The sequence below is a fragment of the Carlito syrichta genome, unplaced genomic scaffold (genome assembly GCF_000164805.1).
Source record: "Carlito syrichta isolate Samal-C Ts95f unplaced genomic scaffold, Tarsius_syrichta-2.0.1 Scaffold315593, whole genome shotgun sequence".
Taxonomy (NCBI): domain Eukaryota; kingdom Metazoa; phylum Chordata; class Mammalia; order Primates; family Tarsiidae; genus Carlito; species Carlito syrichta.
In genome coordinates this window covers 581,965-605,935 of record NW_007259689.1, presented here as the reverse complement: position 1 = coordinate 605,935, position 23,971 = coordinate 581,965, and the positions used below count along the sequence as shown (strand labels likewise).

General features: G+C 38.5%; 1 protein-coding gene across 1 annotated transcript in view; it reads right to left on the bottom strand.

Moving 5' to 3' along the window:
• The window catches only part of ATP8A1 (ATPase phospholipid transporting 8A1), a 221,199-nt gene extending 197,735 nt beyond the window's left edge, over nt 1–23,464 (bottom strand). Inside the window, exons 1-6 of the mRNA XM_021706448.1 lie at nt 23,351–23,464; nt 23,020–23,059; nt 12,881–12,995; nt 11,523–11,622; nt 10,412–10,510; nt 4,073–4,118 (exon numbers count right to left, since the gene is read on the bottom strand). Coding sequence (XP_021562123.1) covers nt 4,073–4,118; nt 10,412–10,510; nt 11,523–11,622; nt 12,881–12,995; nt 23,020–23,059; nt 23,351–23,464 — 514 coding nt within the window. The remainder of the gene's footprint in view (nt 1–4,072; nt 4,119–10,411; nt 10,511–11,522; nt 11,623–12,880; nt 12,996–23,019; nt 23,060–23,350) is intronic.
• Between the last annotated feature and the right edge of the window lie 507 nt (nt 23,465–23,971).

Below are 23,971 nucleotides of genomic sequence, written 5' to 3'. Positions count from 1 at the left end.
GTTGTGAATTCAGGAGGTACTTTCACATCTCCAAAACACCTATCTTAGTCTGAGTCTCAACATCCTTTTCCAGGTTTCTGTGTCATATTTTGGGATTAAATTATCATTTCACTTGGAATAATAGTACACTAGCCTAAATAGCATTTCATAAAAAATGAAAGCATATGTTTACAATTTAAGGAGAGATCTAGCTCAACCACTATGACAAGTTCATATGGGGAATGGCTTTAATTCACTTATTATACCAATAAATAATTATAATATACAAATTCCTGAAAAGGTAAATTTGGCAACACAATTTAGTTCAGTGGAAGCAAAGGGAAATGGCCCTCCAGCATGGTAGATGAGGATATGTCAAAAATTGAGTTCAAATACTGAGAGAAGAAAATGAAGGCAAACTTAGATGCAAGAAAAACCAGGGCATTTCAAACAGAGCAGTGCTCCAGGGCACTGAGTAATGGCGTGGTAAGTGGGCATAGTACTGTGTTCACAGGAGGCAAAGCAAGGGTAAAATTGTGATATGATGATTTAGATAGAGAAGGTAAAAAAATGGCAAGAGCTTCTGTCACATTCATATTGTATCAGTGCCTGTGAAACAGTCTGGGACACAATGTTATGAAAGTATTTCTTTTCATCTTATTCACACCCCCATATAGTTTAATTTTCAGGAAGGCTCCTTTCATTTCTAATCTCTTTTCTCTCCGTGTTACCTACACTCAGATATTTATCTGGGAAGTGGTTCATTTACCAGCTCATTTGCCATGCCCCTGCAGAGAACCTGCTGAGACAAGATCCTGGGCTGGCAGCTCAGCTACAGGGAACACAAAGAGGAATAAGAGGCTGGACCTGCCCTTGGCAGTGCTCCTGGCTAGAACGCACAAACCACCATACAACAAATCCCTGGAGCAGAGAGAAGCAGCTGCATGTCTTCCAGAGGGGAGAACCACACATCTCATCAAGACCCATTTGCTCCCCCAGATTTGGAACATCAATTTACTCTGCTCTTGCTCTGCAGCCAGGTTCTCAGCAAACAACATACAATTTTGCATTTGTCACATCACTGAACCATCTACCTAACCAACTTATATATTTCCAGGACAAGAAATGGCTTGTTTCCAAAAGCGTGTTGATGATAGGCTCCCATGCCAAGTTTGTGAAGTTCTGGATTAGCTCTCAACTCCATAATTTGATCCCTGACTGAATTCATTACCCAGGGAAAATGAGGTGTCAGTCAGGCACCAGTCTTCAGTTAAATGGTTGAAAATTTTGGAAATAAAATTAAAATTTCTATTTCTGAAGTCACTGGGGGAATGACAGTCACTCTTTAGTGCTTCATGTAAAATAAGGAGAGAAAATATCAATTTCTCTAAGAATATAGAAGGGTTAATATTTGAATCTGAGGGGGAAATATCCTCTTATGTGATCTTGGTAAACATTTAGAAAATGAAAATTTAAGTTCAATGCTTCAAATGTCTGTCAAAAATTAATCACCTGTCAAAAATACCCCCTTTCCACTCCTACATACCCGCTCCTATCTCAGTTCAGGAAAGAAAATTAAATTTCATTCTGGTTTAATGACAACAGATGGCTTTCATGTTAAACAATTTGAGTTATCTGACAGCAAACAGCATTCCTCTCAAACATTTCTGTTATCTCCTATCAACGGCCAAACCAAGACAACGACCAATACTGAAAGCAGGCCAAAGGAAAAAAATATACTACACTCATAGAAAACAATTTGAAGTATCAACCTAAAAGCCATGACTTCTTGAATATGAGATTTCCAGGTAAATTTGTCCCTCAGTATCTGTGGGGGATGGGTTCCAGGACCACCCACGGATACCAAATCCATGGATGCTCAAGTCCTGATATAGGATGTCACAGTATTTGCACATAACCTATGCACATCTTGTGTACTTTCAATCATCCCTAGATTACTTATAATACCTAATGCAATGTAAATGCTAAGTAAATAGTTGTTAAAATGTGTTTTTAAATTTGAATTTTTTTATTGTTGTTTTTTGTTTATGTTTCTCTAGTACTTTTGGTCCTTGCTTGGTTGAATCTGAGGATGAAGAATCCACAGATGCATGTATATGTATCCTTTTGACTGAAATGGTTTTTTATAGTTAAGCCTTAATATTTTATTTTTGCATGAGTTTTATATATACTTACCATAGAGGCTTTCCCTCTCACTTGCCTAGACTTCATTTTTAGCCATAGGGCAAACCCTCTTAGTCCATGAAGGGGATTGAAGCATCAAGAATGATAGTCAAGAAAGAATATCTTCTTGGAAGCAGGTAAGTATTCAGAACATTGGAGTACCTCAAGGTACCGCAATACAAGGTGTGGTGGCCCCAAATCATCACAGCTATGATGGTTACTATGTTGATGACTTCTTGAGTCAAGGCTCAAAAATAAATAACTGCCAGTCAGTGAAGATATGTGCCCTTGGCTAAAAGATACATTATGTGTTGGAAAGTTATGGACATTTTTTTCAAAAGTTTTTACTGACTATTCCAAGCAAATGCAGAAACTGTGTATGGCCAAAAATGCCAGCACTTGAGATGTCTGGGTTTTCCCTTTCATTTCCTAAGGTTGTCCCTTCACACCTAGACTCCTGGGGTATCCTGTCCCTAGGCTTCTAATCACTCCCTACTCTGATTCGTTCTGTTCTCCATCCTTAATCTACATGTTGTTCCTGTCTCTTTTTGGCTCATAAACCTTCAACAGCTACTCAGTATACACAAGGTAAGTTGGAATTCCCCTTAGCTTGATACGCTAGATCTTATACAATTTGATTCTGGCCTACTTTTTAAATCAAGTGTTTGTCTCCTTTTGATATGAATTTTCTTTCTACATCAGGCAGTCTAATAAAGGTTTAGCAAAGCAATCCACCACTCTTCCTCATGTCTTTGCTCATCCAAAGTTCTCCCAAAATTCAAGGTCTAGCTTGAGAAACAATTTTCTCTCTTTTTCATTTCTGGAGCATTTGACATAGGAACCATGATTTGCCACAAAAATCTGAAGAGACACTTGAGATCACATAGTCCAGCCCTTAATCTTCCACACAGATCATCTCTTACCCTGCACTTTGACACGTGTTTTCACGCACCCATCTCAACAAATTGGTTATAAGCTCTTCAAATCCGAAGTTCCCATCTTATACTTTTTTTTGTATGTCCCATAAAAAATAATATAGTCTCAGGAAAAGCTTGGTAAATTTTTTAGGTTAATCAGCAAATTTTTTTCCTCAAATGTATTAAAAATCAGTATGTAATGCCTTTAGTGGGAGGTGGTGAGAATAACGCAGGACATTTTGACAGGGCCACATATAAATATGAGCAGCATAAAAATACCATTTTTAATTACCAGATAGTCATGGAAGACAACACTGACCCTCATCCCATCAGTGACCTTCAGAGAGAGAGGAGGCAGGGCAAGCTAAGGGATGGATAAAAGATGTCTTTTTCATACATTCATGTATATGTATTTTAAAAAACCTTAGACCATGATGGTCTATCTGTTGGTGTTGTAAGTAATTTTGGTTTTGGTTGCCTCAAAATGAGACCCACAGAAAAGAGCCATGCCAAAATGCCATGTACTTGACAGAAGCTGGTGGGGTTCTGATCATTTTCTTTGGTTCTGGAGCATATGTCATCTGCACGCATAATTTAACTTAGAGTGCTTCCAAAATGCTTTCACCCACGTAAAATCACATCTGATTTTCTATAAATTTTTTCCAGAGCAACGTCTGTAGATAACAAGCAAATTAAATACATTTTTATGGTATTTAACACTATCAAAATAACTGTAGACTTCATGAACTGTATTTGGGAGAACGTTACCACGAAGCACTTAAAAATGTTGGCTTTCAAAAGTATTAGCACTGTGAGTCACACTAATGGGAATTGAAGTGCCAAGATAATAAATGTCACAAAGCAAGACTCCATCTATCCTGGAACAGAAAGTTAAGAGATACACAGGTGAGTTATACTCAATTGAAGTGATCTGTATATATGATTATGAGTGTATTCAACAAATATGAGAATCAATAAAATAAAATTCCTACCTTGTGTCTGTTTCTTGTTCACGGCATTATCAGCTTTATGTCGTTTCTGAAGTTTAAAGGCGAAAAGGACAACTGTGAGAAAGTGAAGGAGAGTAATAAAAAAGCACCCAAAACAAAAGAGAGATTTCTTCTAACTCCTGTTTCTCAAGGTTTTTATCCTTCCTCATTCATGTCAATGTTGTAAGTATACATTGGTGGGAGAATCATGGGAAGAATGAGAAGGCAATTAGGAATTTTAAAACGGACAGCACAACTCAAAGTATCTTTATAGAGTACTCTTCTGAAAACACAGATTTGTGGTTGAGAAGAATTTTACATAGCACATGGGCAAGATTAAAATTTTAATGTACTATAAAGTAGAACTGAAAGACTGGTTTAGTCTTTTGTTTAAATAATTCACATAAAAAGGATCCCTCAAGAGAATTATCTACGGTAACTACCGTTTAATAATGGTATTGAAATATTTCCAGCTTTTAATGAAATTCATTATGTAATTAAGCCAAATACATCCTCTATAATTTAGTGATGTCTGTGAATGACTGAGAACCAAATTCACATACCATTTGCATATGGCTTCTCCTATTCACTCTCCCCATATTCCACCCCCATTTGTAACACAAGCCACTGAATCACAAGATCCCATCCTATTTTTCCTCTCAAAAGCACCTATAAAATTAAACAGCAAACAGGAGAGTTAGTCTAAATCTAGGTAAGTTTGAAGAGTTACGTAAGCCAGGGTTTTATAGCACTGTGTAAGAAAAAGCAACAGAAGGTCAGACGAAAGGTGAGAATTTGAGTGGCTGGGGAAGTGATCTTCTCTACGGTTCAGCTAGAGGTTTTCCATGGCTTCCGTCTAAACTTACAGCCTCAAGTATGACCCATCAGACTTCACTAATGCTGCAGACAAGAGTGGAGTGTAACTCTCTCTCTGCTCAAAGATTCTATCCTATTAAACCTAAGGTCAAGTTTAGCTGTGCATGCCTGACTATAACATGGGTTGGAACAAATATAAAACAAATGAGTTCCTAAGTTTTCCATTTGAGAACAACCATAGATTTTAGAATCACGGTGCACATATAAAAACACTTTCCAAGAGAAAAGTCTAGAGCTGTAGATTAGACTCCAAGAAACAGGAACACCCAAGGAAAGTGGAATAATTGCTGCCAGTGTGAACTCGGTTCATGGAAACAATCAACCACTGAACTGCACAAAATGCAAATAGAGCATTCAAAATGCCTCTGTGGAAGAACTGTTGAAAATGATTCTTGCCACATCCACACGCAGGAACATACTATCACTCTTTCTCAGCATAAAATACTCACTAATAAAAGTGGATTCATGTAGATCTTCAGTAGGCATGTTATTGCTTCTAAAAGTAAGCACGAGTTGCCAGCAAATAGACCCAAATAAAACTTTAAAGCTCTGTTAAATTTGTAGCATCAGTAGAGATTATTTTATAGTTGTAAAACTCTAAAAATAATCTTTTTTTGTTTTATGATAGAGATTGTAAGAAAATTAGGAAGCGGTCCCAAATAAATTTTGATCCAAAATAATGATCCAAGGTAAATTTAGATATTCAAAGAAGATACAAATATTTCCAGAATAATGCACATCTATGAGAGACTACATTTGGACTTCCAACTGAAGGAGACAAATAAAAGCTAATTAATGAAACATCAACTTTAAAGAGGAAATTTAATCTCAGTGAAACCTAAGGCAACCCTAAACATGACTTTCCATCTACAGAGGATTCTTGCACAGGGACATCTCTTTCCTCAACCTTCCCACCCATCAAATTAGGTTACAACTGAAAAACAAGTATGCTGAATATCTATAAGGATCTACCGTAAATATGCAGGTTCTAATCTCATGACTACAAAAATTATATATATATATTTTTTTTATCATGAAGAGACCAGTATTCCTTCTAAAATGAATTGTTCAGAAAAAATTAAGTTATTCTCTAAGTTCAAATACCCCCCACTGCCTTCTAATCAGATTTCATTTAATGTCACTGAGAGCTCATGAATTATTTAATATTATCAATATTTGATTGATCATACATTGATAAAGTGTATTGTATGAATAATGCCATGAATTTCAGGATGCTTCAGTAGCAGTGTTGACCACTCCCTGCTTTTGGAAACTCTTCCCTCCCCAGGCTTTCTTTATCATGTCACTGCCTAGGTTTTCCATCTGTACATTGATGTCTTCTTGTCTCCTCTGCCTACTTGCTAGACAGTGATGAGGTTCCTCAATGCTTACTCCCTGGCCTTCTGCACGTCTCACTCTACATTCTCTACCTGATTCGACTCCTTCATATCTGCAGTTTCAATGATAACTGATATGTAAATATATACTAGCCAAGACTCTCATCTGAGCTGCACCATTATATCCAGTTACCTCCTTGACAGCTCTCTCCGGCAATCTCAAAGGCATCTCAAACTATGTCTACAAGGTAACCTGTGACTTCAACCCCCAAGATTTGGTCCTTGTCTCAAAATGGAGCCATACATCACTCATCTGCACAAACCAGGAACTTGGGAGTCATTCTTGTACCTTCTTCTCCCTCTCACTCCTGTTCAAGTAATTTCTTCACTCAATGAATATTTACTTAGCCCTTACTACGTGCCAGACCCTAACACTACTGCTGAGAATACAACAATGAACAAGAAACAAAACCCTTCGCTCTCATGGAGCTTACATTCTAGTGGCTGTGGATGGACTGTTAACAAAATAAGTAGGGTACATAGCACGCTAGATGGTAATAAGTCTTACCCCATTTCACTCTTAAACATATAGTGAATACATATTTCCTTCCACCTTTCTCCATCTATACCATACAATTTACTCTATCTTAATTTTTTATTTAACTACTAGAATATTCTTCTAATTAGTCTGCCCAAATCCTCTGTTTTCCTTCCAACAACTTTCCACTGTTTAGCCAAAAATACCTTTGGATGATGACAGCACAGTTAACATTTACTCATCACTTATGAGACACTGGGCACAATTCTAAGGATTTCATGCATATCATTTAAGTCTCACAAAAGTTTTTTGTGAGACTTAAATGATATGCATGAAATCCTTAGAATTGTAAATCAGCAAGATTACCTGATTAAAGTCTATCTCCTCTCCTGGAATATAAGCTCAATTATGGCTACTTTTACTCACTAACATATTCTCAGTATTTGGTCTCTGCACATTGTGGACTTTGAATAAGTATTTGTTTTATGACTAAAGTCTACTAGTGCTTAAATTAACAAGTTTGTAGCATACAAGGAATATTTTTAGTGATAAATATTTATCAATTGAACAAGCATCTTGATCTTTACCATAAGAATCAGCATTTGACGTAATGCAGTTTTAAAAAACATCATCCATCAATTTTAGAGTATTTTCAAGTATGTATGACATTTGTTACTCTCATAAAAAAATAGGAAATTATATTATGTTAAGTTGTTAAAGCACCAAGAGTTAAAATGCACTAGTGTGGAGAAGTTGTAAGTTTCTCACCTGGAGGCAATACTTAAAATGTTTTATTCTATAAATTTTTAAAAAGTTGTTTTACAGAAGGTAAGGGAAAGTTTACTGGAACGTAAGCTCTATTTTATTCACTGATACATGAGTGGCAGACATGACTAGTTACCACCAACTGGAGAGTTCTCTACTTCCATGGACCCTGGAGACAACACCTCTCCTTTGCCATGACTCTAGTTCTAATATTAGGCTGTAAACAGATGTGGTGTATGCTAATTATGGGCCAAAATCTAGAAAGTGAAATCTCTATCCTTTTTCTCCTTTCCTGTTACAATGACCATCAACATTCCACAAAGCAGAACCTTTTTTTTTTCTTTTGGATTCAGGCTCAGGCTGACGTGCAATGGCATCACTACAGCTCACCATAGCCTTGACCTCCTGGGCTCAGGAAATCCTTCTGCCTCAGATTCCTGAGTAGCTGGGATTGCAGGCATGTTGCACCATGTACACCCAGCTTATTTTCTTTTTTTTTTGTAGAGACAAACTCTCACTATATTGCCTAGGCTGGTCTTGAACTTCTAGGTTCAAGTGATTCTCTCACCTCAGTCTCCCAAAGTGTTGGAATTATAGGTGTGAGCTACTATATCTGGCCACAGCCAAATCTTGATTCAGTCTGTAGCCCTGAGTGAATATTCGGAACAGGGGCATCATCTGTTCCATCCCAACAACCTGCAGTGTCGTTGAGTAAGTGAGAAATAAACTTGAGTTTTCAGTCTTACATGGGGCATGGTTATTACCATAGCAAAAGTTTAACACATCCTAATTCATTTCCTAATGAATGTCTGACACTTAAGGAATGCTTCAGTATTATTGCTGAATGAATAAATAGATGCATTCATTATAATTACCAATAAAGATAGCTGTTTGTCCAACTCTCTAAACTACTGATTGTTTCCTTTTTCTAGGGAGCAATTTTCAACCCTTCTATCACACTACAGTTTGATATAAACTTCTTGTTAAGCTACTCTTACAAATTTTAGTCAATTTTTATCAATGGTTTTACTTGAAAACTATTTCATATCATACTATTATAACCTCATGATGCTATGAAGTCCTTTAAGGACTTCCTGATAAGTTGCTTTCAAATAGTCCTCAATGATCAATTATGCCAATGAGTTCTGTTAAAAATTTTTTTGCATACAATTTTATTTATCATGTATTTTCAAAGAAGAAGTATTAGAAACTATAGCCAGAGAGCCTATAGCTTTGCTAGAAAGCAAAACAGAACAAAAATATCAGGAAGACCATTTTGAGGAAGGCAATTATGAAGACTCTGGAGTCAACCTGTCTTGTCTGAATCCCAACAGACTCAGCTGTGACCTGGACAAGTTACCCTTCCCCTATACCTCCTCTTCCTCATCTGTAAAAGGGGGATAAGATCAGTAATACCTTAAAGGGTTATTATAAGACTTAATAAATGTAAAAGACACCGAGCAACTACATAGAACTCATGAATAAATGTTACTAATATCATTCTTGGTTACTCTTCATGTATGGAGCAAAGAGCACTGGATGGGATGCAATTCTGATTCCCCTGCTATCTTGGACACGTCACATAACCTCTAAGCCTAAGTTTCCTTACCTTTAAAATGGAGTAAATACTTAGTTCTCAAAGTTATTGAGGGAATTAAGTGAGAAAAGCATTTGCAAAAACAACAGCATGAAGCCCAGTGGACAAAAGGTACACAATGAAATCAGGTCACACAAAGAAAGAAGAGGGAGTACACAAGGCAAGAGAGACAAAAGTTTTGTGAAGACCAATCCCTATGGATGGCCAAATCCAACCATAATTTGAAGACTGCCAAATCTGTGTGGAACAACATAGGTAGGAAGAGTCTCTTAAATTTCTCAGCTAGCAGCCCCCATCAAGTACGTCCTTTCCAATCAAGAGGACTATGGCGTTTCACACACGTGCACACACATACATCATCTGTATCTACTCTTAGACACGTGGACGCTTTCAGACTGGTGATCTGAATGTTCAATCGACCCATTTCTAACGGCTCATATCTTCTTCTTAAAATCTCAGTTTGGTTATCCACAGGAAAAAAAGTTAATGCTTGTGTAACTTTAGTTGGAGCTTTCTAAATTTCTTACCCTTACCTCATCTTATCATCTGATTTTCCTGAGGCTTTGCCGAAGATCATTTCAAGCAAAGTAAGTAAGTATATTAAAAGAATAGGAAGAAGACAAAACATTGGCTTCCTCAAGTAAGACAATTAAAATTGGTAAAATAGAGGGGAAAAAGCCTGAATTTATTTGGAGGCATTAACTTCATACAGCGGAAAATGACTTCCCCTTTCTCTACTACTGCAGAATGATAAAAAAAGCAAATTTTGCTGTTTTTTTTACTAAAATCAGAAGGAAATGGAAACCTAGAAATACTAAAATAGGATGAAAAGAACTCGTGGGCATCTAGTGAGGTGAAAACTATGGTATTTAAGTAAAAAAATACCCAAACAATTTTACATTTAGATGATTTAGAGTTTACTTCAATTTCATTAAAAATAATGTTCAAATAAAGTTCTCTCCAAGTTAATTATTGCACTCAAATTATTTTCTCTTATTACTAAACCACAAACACAACAGAACACTTTACAAGCATTCGGCAATATTAATCCTGAAGAAATCACTAAAAATTAACCTCGAAGATAGGAACACATTCTATGCATTTTAAGTTGAGTGGGTAATTTAAACAGCTGGTGCCAAGAATTAAATGGCTTAAGCAGAGAATAATATTTTAAAATTTACATATATAACCAAGAGTCACATTTCTTTATGAAAAAATCAAATACTTACAATATCTTCTATTATCTCTTTGATGGCTGCCACAGCTAAAATAAATAAGAGAGGAACCAGTGTTGTGTAACGACCTGTAGGTGACACATCAGGTATTTGCTATTTAGAAGAAAAAAAGCAAGAGAAATCCAGTGAGAACTAGAGAGCTTATAATAGATTGAAAAACAACAAAGTCTTAGTGCCTTCTCAAATATGTCTCACTGATTTTACTCTCTTGGCAGACTAATGCTGGGTGAGGCAATCTGCTCACACCTAAAAAGTAGCTGGAAGAGCATGGTAACTAGCTTCATGGCATACATTTGAATATAAAACTAACACCTACAATGGGGGATTAGTTAAATAAATTACAGTATATCAATATATGAAAATATCATAGAACTATTGAAATGATTTCTTTGAAACAATAAAAAATGACTGGGAAAATATCTACATGTTATTATAAAGAATAAACAAAGCATTTTAGAAAACAATACATACTCTATAATTCCCTATTTGTAATCTAAATCAGTACATTATGATCCCCTTTTTGTAAATCAATAACCAATGGTTAGAAGGGAAAAAACAAAACAAATCAAAACAAAAGACCAGAAGGATATACATTCAAATTTTAAGAGTAGTTGTCTCTGGTGGTGGAATAATAAGAGCATCAAATTTTTTTCTTTATGTTTTGCTCTGTTTGCAAATTATTTCTGACAATGAACATATGCTACTTTTGAATAAAATACAACTTTTTTCCTTGATTACCAACTAGCTCAAATACAAAGAGAAATACAAGATTTAAAGTGGTAACCCTTACATTCCAAGTTGACACTTTTACTGCTACAAAAATTAATATTTTAAGAAAAAGTCCCATCACCCTTTACCATCCAAAATGAATGATCCTTGGCACACTGAGTTTCCAGAACATCTAAAATAAGTTGATCAAAATGAATCCACAGGTTTGATGAGGTAGTAGATTCTGACGCTGCTCGCAGCAGGAACCCACATTTCCCACCAAAACCAGCTTAACTCTCTGCATTTAGATCAGCCTCAGGGTCATGGGATTGGACAAAAACATCCACTAATACCTGAACGTACAACTTTGAACTGAGGTTTTATGATGTGACTTTACCTGAAGCAGTGCAATAAAGAGAAAAAATGAATTAGCAGCTCTTCTGAACTGAGAGTAGAGGAATCTTGGGAGGAATGTGATTATGTTGTATTTTGCAGTGCTAGAAAACAAAAATGAAAAGTGGCATAAAACTTAATTGCTCCATAATTAGCACCCACATTTACAAAGTTCTGCTACCACCATTTAAAAAATTAGACAATGAACATTTGCTTATTATTTCAAATTGGTAGAAATTGCAGTGGGTCATTAACTTACATGAAAAAGAGTGAAAGGAATTGGTGCCATAGCAAAGCGTGAATACCATTGGTTTTATTTCCTACATACTATCTTTTGTTCTCTTTGACAATGTGTCCAGCTTCACATTACTAGAAGTAGCTTGCTAAAAAGAGTAACTTTAGACAGAGTACAACACATTAACAGAAAACAAAATCTTGTAAAAAAATATTATCAGCAATATGAACAGGACCAGTGTAAACAGAGATGCCGTTCCTGGATAATTTCAGGGAAGTGGAGAGATTTCTAGGGTTCTGCCTGGATTTTCTTCATAGCCACTCCAGGAAGGTGACTAGGATTCCACACTTAACACACCAGAGATGCCCACATCATTAAGATACTGACTCTTAGGTCTTGGAAGCGTCTAGATCTTCCTCTTGTTTATAAAATATAAAGGAGATTCCAGAAAACACAAGCCATGCTCCCCAAACTGAGAACTGTTACTCTAGAATTTGAAATTGTAAATATTAATTTAACGTGGGCACTTCTCAAGTCTGGGAATTCTTCCACTGGAGAAACACTGTACTTGCACTGAGTGTTCACTTGGCCCCAGAGGCCACTTAGTGACTCATGCTCCCACAATACCTTTTATGTGATCATTGGAATCAACATATCAGAGTGCAGTGAAGCAATTCTCACAGCCCTCCGTTCCTTAGCGCCATACCAAATCTCACAACTCTCAAAAATCAGTATTTAAAGACTATTTAACCAAAATGAATTATTGGTGCAGAACTGCAAAGGTCTCTCCAAAAATGTTCAAACTTGTTCATCAAAAATAATAATACATTGCTCTATTAACAGTTTTAGGGCAAAGGCATTTACTCATGAGCAGCTTCCATTATTCAGAGTCCCTGTGTAGAACTGGCAGAATGTAAGCACTTATCCCTTCTGTTCCATCCTACTTTCGGATTCTTATGAATAATATTTTTTATTGGTTACAAGATGGAGAAACAGCCTATTCACGTTGCCACCAAGGAGCTCTCAACTATTAACTGAGTGCACTATAAACAATTTGCAAACATTTGCATGTTGACCTGTCCAGCTCTGCCGTGCTGGCTGGTTCTATAGTATTCTGTGGTTCCTACCTGACATGGTTATTGCAGAATTTTGTCAGCTGGGGCTGGTTGATGAAGATCGTCCTTACTTCCTCCTGGTCAGCCAACGAAGTCTTCTCCGAGACATCATCTGTCTTCTCATAACCTTAAAAAGAGATCATCTTCTTATTTGACAAATGCCTCATTTTATTATTCATACCATAAACACATTTTATAACTAGTCTAGAACATAAAATCTATTTAAAATGACATATTTTCCATTATTGGTGTTGGTTCCTTTATAATAAAAAATAAACCCCCCCACATCTAAAATTCCTATTAGATTTTAAAGGCAGTATTTGATAGTCTTGTAAAAACTGACCCATTTCAAAAATGGAAACACCAGTTGTAAATTTTTATTCATCTTTCCCCAATAAATGTGTAACTTATCCCCCCTCCATATAAAAAGAGGCTCAAAAGGAACAATTAATTTTAAACTTGTTTACATTAAAGTTTTAGATAAAGCAAGATAAACCTCATTTTAAAATATTCAACATTTTTAAGGTTACACATTAATGCTTTTCTATTTTTTTGTTTTTCTTTTTGGATGAAGACAGAAAAAAGATAAATAGTAAGGTTTAAACTGGCAGCCACCACAATGACCTAACTCACTTTATGATCACCTTTTTTTCCTACAAATAGAATTTATGTTCACAAACCAAATTTTAAATTTCTCAAGAGCATGTCAAGTCACCTCACGATCACTGAAACGATGTAATAGATTCAACTGGATACCTTGTTGCAATGCTGACAACACTTTTAAAAAACACATACAAGTACTAGAAGGACAGACTATGAACAGAAAATATTTTAAACTGTTTATTGTACTTTCTAGTAAAAATGTAACAAGACCGGATTACATCAATCCCGTCCTCCTTTCCTAGAAAAGGATTACAACTGGACTCCATCTCCAAAGCTGATTTTTCTTTCCTGCCTAGCCAATGCCAACTCCTCCCATGAGTCCTGCCGGCATGGGGCCTCTTCTGGAAGTGTTTTATGATGCTAGTGGCACTCCTCTGTGTTTCTATGTCCCCCGCACCTGCCCTCCTGTTCAATAAAGCACTTACCAGAAGGTCTTGTTGTTTGTTTCTGAGACAGGTTCCCCCTACCAGAGGGGGAGCTTCCTGGGGGCGTAGATGGTGTGTTACTCATCCTCCTAACACCAGTGCCAACAGAGTCCTCAGTAAGTGTTTGCCAAAGAAATACAGACCAAATGACAAAGGAGTGGCTGTTTGGCTGTGGTTATTTCTGAGGGCAAGCAAAGTGTTCTCCACCCACTGATAAAGACACGACTGATAGTCAAGGGCTGGTAACAAACTGTATGTGAAACCATCGGGGTGTTCTATAGGGGGGAGAAGAATGAGCACAGGGACGGGGTGTGACAAACGGGGCAACGTGTGCAGGAGACTGTAAACAGGGCAGTACTGCTGGAGCACAGACAGAAGGCATGAGTGAGATGGACGGGGCACCGTGCTGCGGTGGCGTGCAGGCCAAAGCACAGGGACCTCACAGCTAGAGACTGAAAGCTGTCCAAGTAGGTGGGGCTCAGGGTGAGAGGCACAGTTTATCCTCCTCACCCCGGAGGTCACGTGGCTCCAGTGAGGTACGGTCATACCCATTTTATAGTTATAGACAGGATGGCAGCTCTGCCCAGGGTTGCACGATTAGTCTCAGCCTCTCACAACACCATGTTCTAGACACAAGACACACTCCCTCCCACCCCCAGTTTTATATAATTGAAATTTTAGATATAGGTTATCAAATGGAGTCATGTCAATTTGAACAGAATTTAAGAATCCTTTATTAGAGCTTCCTTAAAGGCAGCACAAAGACCACAGTGTATTGCTCCTGGCTTCTGTATTGCACAGAGAGCCTCAGGAAAATCAGCTTGCCACTCAGTTCGAAGCTGGTGTCTCCAGGTCATGTTTACTTTGTGTAACGGAGCACTTGAGAGCCTAGCCCTTGGATGTTCCTAGCTGAGGAGCTGGGTGTCATTCCCTATCAGACATACCCATTTCCATCAGAATCTCAAATGCTGGCAGGGGGAGTTGAAAAATCACATCTCCTTCTCAGGTGCTAATTTATATGCAAGAGTTTTTAACACAGGAAGGGAAAATCAAACATAGAAATGTTCTCACTTAAAAGCTAAGGGTCTGCAAAGACGCAGAGAATGATATACAAGGGGAGACCTCCCCAAAACAGGAATTATCTTTGGGAGAGTGGGTCCCTTGTAGTACAGGCTTCCCCCTGCTAGGTAAGTGTCCTAGGAACCCATCGGCATCAGTATACTGTAAAGTTAGTATTGTTGGGAGAGGCTACATTAGGCTTCAGTGAATTTTTTTTTTTTTTTAGATTCTTTCAATGCATTTGCCCATTTCATGGTGGGTGATTTATGAGAGCACCCACCCACACCACGCTGAGTGTTCAGCAGTTTTTGACCCAAAAAAGAGGCATGACCCCCATGCCCCACCCTCCATATTCACCCAATCTTGCCCTGAGCAACATTTTTTTGTTTGTTTCCCTAATGAAGAAAGTCCTCAAAGGGAAACACTTTGCTGACGTGGAAGAGGTGAAGCAAAAAATGGCAGAAGCACTGAAAGACCTCAAAATTGACGAGCTCAAAACTGTTTGAGCAGTGGAAAAAGTGACTCAGTAGGTATATTGTATCAAACGGAGAGTACTTTAAAGGTGACTGACACTTAAACGTGCAAAAATAATACACAAATTTTTAATAAATAAATTCCCAATTCCTGGGTCCCCCTTATAAAATATTGGAGATTCAGAAGAGGGAGGGTAGGAAGAAGAGGAGGGATTAAAATCACCTATTGGGTACAATATGCACGAATGGGGATGACAGGTATGCTTAAAGCCCAGGCTTTTCCACCACTACACAAAGCAGCCATGAAACCAAAGACCATCTGTACCACTAAAGCTACTGAAATAATTTAAATTTAAACAAAATTATGGGGCAAGGGTTGTCTTGGAGCAAAAAGAATTGGAAAGGATTCCTTCCCTTAAATGGAAATAAAAGTAATAAAAACAATTCTAAAGGGTTAGTAGGGCCCCAACCAAGGTTAGATCATAAGAGACCTCTATGGAGAAAATTCACCAAAATGAGGAGAAAAGTCTAGATTAGTGACTGGTCATCAAGAAGAGGGCCAGTGAAGGGGTTAGATGGTTCTGGGAACAAAATATCACAGATGCTATAGGCTTTAATTACCCAGGCACTAGAGAAAAATGTTGGCAAGATGTTGTAGGAAAAGCTGAAATTATGGGGAAGAACTCTTGGGGCTCCGGGTGCCCTGAAAAGATGTGATATTGAGGGAGAGATTTGCACTGAAGCAGAGAGTGAGGTCCACAGTCGATGGAGATGGTGGGCACCCCTCCTCTGTCTCCTCAGCATGGCAGGGCTCCAGCATGCTTGGCAGTGACATGGTGATGCCAGGAGCATCTGAGACCTGCTCACAGACTGTGTGAAGGCCAGAGGTTTCGGGTATCACCTTGCATTGTGCGCTCAGTCCCCTGTTTACTCCTAGCAGGTGCCAGCAGGCTAGCAGTGAGAAGGCATAGAACTGCAGAGTACCTCAGAAATATTGGGGAGAGTGTTCCCAACCTCAGAGGATCTCAGGGATATCAGGGAGAGTGCACCCAACCTCAGAGGACCTCAGAAATACCAGGAGAGTGCATCCAACATCAGAGGACCTTAGAAATTTGGGAAGAGAGCACCCAACCTCAGAGGTCCCTCAGGGATATTCTGATAAAGATACCTGGGAAAGAGATGTGCAGTCTTGCTAATTTGGAAGGTGAGGGTTTGTAACTACTATAATTAGAATCTTCAATGAACTCTTACCTTACATTGTAAAACACATAGGCAGATAGGTCTAACCATGTGAGTTAATCGTCAATCCAGACTCTCTCCATGAACAAGAGAAATAAAGCTCTTCTATTTGAATTAATGAAACAACACTTCAAGGAAGACACGAAGCAATTTTGATCTCACCACTCTTCTGGGTTAGAGGTACACATATTCTCCACATTCCATTTGACAGCTACTCAACACGCATCAGGAAACTTTTTTTAAATTCTTTTTTTTTTTTTGAGTTGGAGTCTCACTCTGTCACCCAGACTGGAGTGCAGTGGCCGCTCCTGGCCACCGCAGCCTCGACCTGCGGGGCTCCAGCGATCCTTCCGCCTCAGCCTTCCAAGTAGTCAGAATTACAGGCATGCGCTACCACGCCCGGCTGATTTTTTGATTTTATTGTAGAGATGAGGTCTCGCTGCCCAGGTGGGTCTTGAACCCGCGGGCTCAGGCAATCCACTCACCTCAGCCTCCCAAGGCGCGGGATTACAGGCTGAGCCACCGAGCCCGGCTACTTTTTTTAAATTCTATTTTTTAAATCACCACCTTCGTCAGCTATGATGACCACATTAAGAGCTCTGTGTGCACACCTGGGCAATACTTTCGTTAAGCGACTGGTATAGAGTGGTGACAAATGTAATCAAAAGAATTCCCTACCACCCTTCCCCAAAGAGGAAAAAACTAAGATGGCACAGGTGCCATTCCTTCCCACACCTGCTTCCTGTTATGCTGAGTTACTTGAGTATTACACCTCTGGTTCATAGTAAGGCCTGAGGAATTAACATAAGCAAAACCAGATCAGCAATATACCAAGAACAGGTCTCTCTCTTTCTACTTAAGTAGACATAGGGTATCCAAGACTGTAAGACTGATGTATAAATCCAAACAACTATTAGTAAATGTATGATAAGTAATAATTGCCACAGGAACCAGAGTAGCTGAAGTCTCATAATCACTTCAACTCTCCCAGGCTGGCCAACTCAGAAAGTTAAATGACCAAGTGATGGGTGTGTGGTGAGCACTGAAGTAACCCACCCATCAGCGGTGAGATGAAATATGACTCTAACAGCCACAGGCAAGCACAGTCTGCTGCACCCAATCCCATAAAAGGTGTAGATGCATCTACAGGACCCAGATTTTCAGTCTGTTGCAATACCCTGCCAATGAGGCCATGGTACTTCAAGTCTGTTGGCTAACACTTCTCCTCCCTTACACAGAGCTGAGGGGAGTACTGAAAAGATTTAATTCTATGACTCACCCCTTCCCTGACCATTTCTGTCTCCAAATTCAAATTGAGATTTAATCTTCCAATGGGATTATCATCAAACCCTGCAAATCTGGGAACCAACCTGCCCCCTTGCAGGTGGCTTTGTTCTTATCATGCATTGATCTTATCATGAAACGAGAAGGCACACTCAATTCCCCAATTTCCAAGTTCTTGGTGCCATCTCAAAATGACCCACAAGTACAAACACACAAGCTAACAGTGACAATGACACCCAATACACACTCCGTCACATTTTGTCTCCAGGACAATCACTCAGGCATTCACCCAGCATCCTTGGTGCTCAGCTAGACACTAGATATCCAGTAACAGACCACTCACTCTTCACTTTAAGGAACAGTACTGAGCAAGGCTCCTTCTCTATGAAAGCATGTTTGGATAGTGGCTTCTGAGATATCTTAGCTTCTTTCAATGTTGTGTTCTCCAAGGTCTACAGCTTCTTCAAACCAGTCAGAATCAAACCAGTCTCCCAGAGCAAATGACTTTGGTCTAGTTGTTATTGAAATAAGCAAGGAAAAGACTTTTCCTTATGCCAAATGCAGTAGACAATGATCCAGTAATTCAAAATTCCAGCTACACTGAAAATTCTACATTTAGCATTTTTAATATTCTGCTTGATTATTATTTTTCTCCCAGCACAAGAGCAGTTCTTTTTTCTGAATTGTGGTTTATTTCAACCAATGATAAAAATTACGTAGTATTTCTTAAGCAATACACTAAGCCAGAGATTTTTTTTTTTTGAGTTGGAGTCTCACTCTGTTGCCCAGACTGGAGTGCAGCGGCCGCTCCTGGCCACTGCAGCCTCGACCTGCTGGGCTCCGGCGATTCTTCCGCCTTAGCCTTCCAAGTAGCCGGAATTACAGGCGCGTGCTACCACGCCCGGCTGATTTTTTGATTTATTGTAGAGATGAGGTCTCGCTGCCCAGGCGGGTCTCGAACCTGCGGGCTCAGGCAATCCACTCACCTCAGCCTCCCAAAGGCATGGGATTACAGGCTGAGCCACCGAGCCCGGCTAGCCAGAGATTTTTACCAGGCCAAATCCTGCATTCTTAGTTATAAAATGATCAAATGCTATTTCTGGACTTGTGAAGGGTCAAGAATTTGAGCACAGGAAAATAAACAGTCACATGTCTTTTTTAACCACTGAATATGCTAACAGAAGAACATTACTTTGTATCACCAAGTAAGGATACACAAGCAACATCTTCCTGGTGACCATGTCCAGCTTCTAGCAATAATATTCATTGTCAAGAAAATACAGGGGGTTTGATCACAGGACCCACTCAGGGGCTGTGACGGGGTTCTGGTTCTTCTACCAATCACTTACGTGATCCTGTACAAACCACTTTGTCCCCAGGGGTTATTCTCTTCTCTTGTAAAGTGAGGAAGCTAATCTAGGCTAAGAATCTGACATTTATTCTCATCTCTGAAGTCCTGTGAAATTAGTATCTGCTGGGCAGCAAGCAGAAGAAAAAAAAAAAATCAGTAGCTCATTTGTTCAGAAGAGCAGGGAAATTTAAAAAACAAAATAAAAAATTTCCCTACTGGTGCCTTTATCAAGCTGTTTCACAGACACAGTCGCCTTACTTAATCTACAACCAACACTCAGTCACAAAGTCAAATGGTGCTTTGTGATCGTAGCTAAATTCCCATAATTGAAAAGATAAGTAGTGACTATATTCAGCTGTCAATGACTGCCTGGCACCTGCTGACCAGGTTACCGAGTATGTTGATGTCACAGTCTTCCTTTCTTCTTCTACCCAGATTCATCATCACATGCTTATATGCACAGTATAATGTAACAGAGAAGAACAATGCTCAACAGTTATTTAAGTGAAAGGCTCTCAAACAATGACAGCAGAAGAATCATCGTCTTTGAAATCTATCCCTCATCCCTCATATCACCATCTAATAAGTAAAAGCTGTTGCTCATTTGTTCATTCATTTGTTCACTCACTCATTCAACATCCTTAAGAGACTACTGTAAGCCAGGCATTTAAAACACTACAGAAACAGCAGAAAATAAGATCCCTGCTCTCAGGGACTTACTTTCTAGAGCAGAACAACGTAATTAAAGGTCATGGTAAGCCACTTACCCCTACCACCTGATGTTACTCCAAGCAAAAGCCCAAGAGGCAGAAGAAATCCAGGCTTTAAAAAACCTCATCCACAATTTTTTGATTATATGCTAAATTTATAATATTTCAGATATATCAGGTTAAATAAAATACACCATTCAAATGAACTTTGCCCATACTTTTAATGTAAGATTTAAAATACAACAAATGATCAACCACTTAATGAACCACTTCCTTTCTAAGGAGGGAAATAAATAAGTGATTGACAGAACTCTGTACCTCAGTTTTATCAAACATACAATGAAAAGAGTAATGACACCTTATCCCTCTAAGAGTGGTTGTAAGGATCCAGTGAGTTAAATAAACGCAAGGAACAAACCCTAACATGGAAAGAGCTCCACGAATGTGAGCTCATCTCAGTGTTGTTATCACTCTGCTCATGTGATTCCTACATCTGCTGCTATTTTTGCTAAGACCCTGAGGATACCCATGGGAGAATGAGGAGCAGTGCAAACCCAACAAAGGGAGGAGTAGGAAAAACCCTGGTGGGAAGAATGAACTTGGCATTTCCAGGAAATTGAGGGCCACTAACAGTAAACAGAGGAAGCATAAAACAAAAAGAAGTGGGACTGGACTAGGAGAAAAAACAAACAACTCGATTTTGTATTTTTATGCAGTAGGAATCCATCGCAAGGTTGATGCAGGATAACGCATCTGAGGATGCTGTGATGATCCAGGTACAAGATGACAGGGCCTGAGTTAGACTGTGGTGACAGAGATGAAAGAAAATGGCTGTGAATGTGACACAAAAATGGAATGACCCTTGTAGCCCCTTTATGACTCTGTCATTCCACCACTCCATGGTGCCACACATCCCTACTACCGGATGCTCCTTCACACAAAAGTCAAGACATGAAAGAAATGTAGGGTTTAAAAAATCTTATCTACAATCTTTTATTTCAATTACATGCTAAATTTATAATATTTTAGGCATATTGGGTTAAATAAAAATGGGGGGTAGGTGCCAAAAAATACAGACACATTTTAAGAGATGTTTACTCTAGTGTCTGGATGCAGATGGTAACTGCTTTGAGTACCACTTGTAATCGCAGAAGTCAAACGTGACTTGTATTCATCTTATTGAATATTACAATTTTAATACAGTTTTTTCTATTCTTAAAATATGTATACATTTTTTGGCACCCTCTGTATACCATCCAAATTTATTTTGCCCATTCCTTTTAATGTAGAATTTTAAACACAACAAATGATCCACCACTTACCCAACAGAATTCTCTTTACAGCTAAACAACCCTATCTTTAGATATCATGCATCTTTTTTTCCCATTATAGCATGGTAATCAATTATATTCAAAATACAGAATATAATCAAGGAAGACATGGCAGAATCATGCTTGTGAGTGAGAGAGATGTCTAGGCTCATCAGTTATGAGCTCTGGCTACTGTAGACAAGTTAATTAACTTTTAGCTGCTGGCCCTCTTAGGGATTACATGAGATGATGAATGTGTAAAGTGCCTGGCTCTTAATACATATGCAAACATTCTAGCTATTACTTTTATTATGAAATCAGAAAGGCAGATTGTGGGAAATGAAATAGGCTTTGAAGTCAGCTGTATGTTCAAATTCAGATTATGACACTTCTACATAATACTGGGCAAATTATTTAATCACCCTAACCTCAGCTTCCTCAACCATAAAACATGGTGACTGTGAAGATGACATTATATTAGCAATGTAGCACAATACTTGTCACTCAGTCAACTCCTGTGACCCTATCCTCCCCACGGATTAGAAAGTTAATGTCCCCTTCAAAATACTTGATACAGGAAGAAAAAAAGATTTAAAGATACTAATTATAGGTATTAAAATTCCTTTATTGTTGGGTAATATTTAATTATAGTTGTTACCAGTGTGAATCAATATAGACAGCAAAATAATGTATTTTACTGTACAATTTTATAAATTAATATTAAATAAGTACTTTATTAAATATTAAATAAGTATTTTTCTCTCTCTCTTTTTTTTTTAACAAAATTGTCATCTGCATGGGGGTTATGCAACAGAAAAATGCAGGGGTGGGTAGGTAGGAGGGAGAAGAGAACAAGCTACAAAATCATTCTGTTGCCTGGTGATATGGTTACAGAACCATTAAGTTTTTGCAGACTCAACTTTATTGCAATTGCAAGTAAGGCTGCAATTGGAATCAGAATATCTATTATATTATCTCCTAAACATATTCAGGAGAGTCAAATTACATAACCTTTTACTCAATGGCTTCCAATCTTAGAAGTTAAAGGGACCATCAATTGCTCAAGTTTCTTGACCTAGATTGAAGTCATTAAACAAACAGTCATGTTTGCAACAGTCATAGAATCTAATAAAAGAATATGAACTAAAAAAGTTAGCAGAGACTTTAGAGGCACAACTGATGAACTTAGGTGTAATTAAAGTTAGGTGCTATAATACTTAGGAGGAAATTATGAGCACTACCTGCCATCTTTTTCAAAGGTTTAATAATTAAAATCCTCACCTAATTATCTATCTATCTATCTATCTATCTATCTATCTATCTATCTATCTATCTACCATCATCTATCATCTCTCAAGCTTCTTGATGAAAAAAAATTCTTGGCTGAATAAGTTAGATGTTTGTTTTTATATACTTTAATAGTATTTTAGTACAAATAGTTTATTTACTTAGAAATACAGAGAGAGTTACTGCAGCTGTAAAAGAGGTTTGAAATCCCATATTCTGCATTGTTGGAGCAGAACAGTTATTTCAAATGTCCAATTGTAAACCTGACAACAGTTGTTCAGAAAGAACACAAAAGGAAGGAACGACCACACTGGAAACAGTGAACTGGGTCTTTAAAGGTTAAGACTGACAGACTACATTTTCAAATGTGGCATTGAGGACATCAAACACCTGTAAAGGCATGGAAATTAAAGCAGAAACTATACAGCAGAAACTATACAGCCTCTCCAATTTCTACCCAGGACTGCAGTAGCAGAGGGAAAATGCGATTTTCAGTTATATACCACCCCTATACTGAGTGTTGATGTGGGCTCCAGGAGGTGGACATCTGCTGCCCTTCCCAGAGCTCAGTGTCTGCATCTCCTAGAAACAGTCCATTGCTTTCCTTTGGAGAACTCCTCCCTTCCCATTGCAGGCTTGGGGGACTGCTCCACCAAGTTACTGTGCTCCTTGTTGACTTACAAGTAGGCACATGGCCCGCACTAAGCCAATCACAGTCAATTTGCCATCTGGACAGATGAAAAGGTTGAGTCCAGACAGGACGGATTCGGTGGTTATCTTGGACTGACTGTCCATTAGTCAAGCTGCCTTGGATGCTCCTTGACCTTTCATTTGATTGCAGGAAAGGTTAAAGGATATGCTCAGCTTATATATTATGTAATTTTAGCAGAGTCATTTCAGTTCTCTGCTGGAAGCCAGGTCCCATGCCAACATCCATCTAACACAGGTGGGCACCGAAGTCACTACCTGAACCTGGTCAACCTTTTTCAAGAAGCTGAATTCAGTTCCCTGAACCTCAACTACTAGCTGGCTTTTCTGCTCTGCATGGAAAGATGATATAGAATTACAATTCAACTTTCCTGGTCAAGAGTTCACCAGGCTGCCGGAACCTTCCCCAACAGGCCCCACTTGCTGGATCAGATCTCCTCTGATGTTAACATCTGCCCTAACCAAGCTGTGAGTCCAGTCTATTCTGAGATAATCATGGGTTGCCACCCTAAGGAACTTGCACAAAAGTCAAAAAGCTTTCCACATCCTCCATTACCCTCTTGTTCATGCAACTGTGATCCTAGCTTATTACAT